We start from the raw sequence: 1,869 nt of genomic DNA, 5'->3' as shown, positions 1-1,869 counted from the left end.
TAATAACTTGTGTAATAAATAATCTGCATTTAATAAATAATAACTTGGTCCAGGTTCAAACCGTCGAGGTTTTGCAGTTTTTCCAGTAAACTGGTTCAGTTGTAGTTGTAGTGAAATAGTTTTTCTAATTTCCATCCTAAAATAAAACCTTCATGATTAAGAAATAATTTTATTATTTTTATTTTCTTTTACCTGCAGCAGATTAAGAGTCCACACATTAGAAATTGGAGCCCTTTCTTGAACTGAAGAAACTTTGTTTTAAATTAAATCCAGGGGTTTAGATAATCCAGAAGATCCTCCTGCTGCCTTTGGGTCCAGAGGACCCCTGAGGCCTCGGTCCTGAACCTGAGACCTGGGGGTCCTTTTGACCCAAGTGTGACTTTATCAAACCTTCCTAAAGGTCTCAGCAGGTCAAAGGTCATGACCGGTCAGTCAGGTAAGGCCTGACCCGGTCTGGATGTTCTGGTTCTGTTCATGTCTCAGTTTTTGTTTTCCCAGAATTCCCTCTGATCTCTCGTCGTCATGGCATCCACGTCCGTCACCACCGTCGGTGGAGTGATGGTCATAACGCAGGTCATCCCTAAAGATGACCCCTCCATCCCTCTCCGGGCTCCCGCCAACCCTGCACAGCAGGCCCCGCCCCCCAAAGTGACGACTCCACCCCCTGTCTCAGGAAAGGACAGTAAAGTGTTCCTGGGGGGGGAGCAGCAGGGCCTCGGGGTGAGAACCTGAAGCTGCCCTCGTCCACCAGGCAGAGGAGCTTGGGATTGAACCTGTGGTGTGTTTTCAGGTCGTGCAGGTCATCATCGGCGTGTTGTGTGTCCTCTTCGCTCTGATCGGCGTTTACTCGGCGCCGCTGGTCGTCTACGCTCCGTTTGGCCTCGGCGTTGTCGTACGTAAACACAAACCTGATCGTCGCTCTGACGGGTTTCAAACGTTTAAATCAAGTTGGGTTTTTTGTTGGTCCTGGGTCTGTTTATTGCTGCAACAACCCCACATCATGACACTCCCTCCACCGTGCTTCACTGTTACATAGTTTATTTTGTTTCCCTCCAAACCACAGGTTTTAGTTTGGGACAGATTCTTCTTTTTCTTCTAATGACAGAAGTTCCAGTACATATCCACGTCCCAGCATCATCTGGAGGTTCTGATTGTGATGAAAGAGGAGGAGTCATAAGATCGTTAAAATTAATACAAAGATGTGTTTTCTGTTTAATTTATTGAAGTCTTGTTCTTTTGTCTCTCTCAAAGCAGCGCGTCTATTTCCTGAACCAAACTTTAACGACTTCAGTTCTAAAATCAGCGTCAACTTTAGTCCGTGTGTGTTTTGTGTTTTCAGTTTGTGGTTTCGGGCGCGGTGGCCGTGGCAGCAGGAAGACGCTCCTCAACAAGACTCGTAAGTTTTTACTTTTTACGATCAGACAACAAATATAAACTGCTGGTTTGGTTTTAATGAGGATTTTAAAATATTTTGTCTTTTTTTTTAATTCAGAAAAATTAAAGAAATGATCACAACAAAGATGGGTTTAATTTCAGATTCATTCAGTAAAAACAAAATGGTAAATATAAAACTAACTGTTTTTTATGTGTTAATCTGAAGCATTTTTAAGCTTCTGAAACATTAATATTTTTGTAAAACATCAGTTAATATAATTTGTTACTGACAAACTGAACGACGTGTCTGTTAGTAAAATAAATCCATACGGGTAAGTCCATACAGTTCAGTGATGATCCAGGAATTAAACTGACCCTGTATTCAACCAGTAAACAGAACCAGAGCCACGGTTTGAGCCAATCAGAGCAGAGCAGGGCGGGGCCTGTGTTCAACCAGTAAACAGAACCAGAGCCACGGTTTGAGCCAATCAGAGC

The 1,869-nt window shown here is 43.2% G+C and overlaps 1 protein-coding gene across 1 annotated transcript in view; it reads left to right on the top strand.

Annotated features, from left to right (window-relative positions):
- Nucleotides 1-1,869, top strand: part of LOC119409785 — a 4,785-nt gene that overhangs the window by 491 nt on the left and 2,425 nt on the right. Inside the window, exons 2-4 of the mRNA XM_037676686.1 lie at nt 499-720; nt 791-892; nt 1,340-1,396. Of these exons, the coding sequence (XP_037532614.1) occupies nt 523-720; nt 791-892; nt 1,340-1,396 (357 nt within the window). The 5' untranslated portion in view covers nt 499-522. The remainder of the gene's footprint in view (nt 1-498; nt 721-790; nt 893-1,339; nt 1,397-1,869) is intronic.

Source organism: Nematolebias whitei, chromosome 5, assembly GCF_014905685.2.
Source record: "Nematolebias whitei isolate Nwh7 chromosome 5, NemWhi1, whole genome shotgun sequence".
Classification (NCBI taxonomy): Eukaryota; Metazoa; Chordata; class Actinopteri; order Cyprinodontiformes; family Rivulidae; genus Nematolebias; species Nematolebias whitei.
This window is presented reverse-complemented; position numbering and strand designations above follow the sequence as displayed.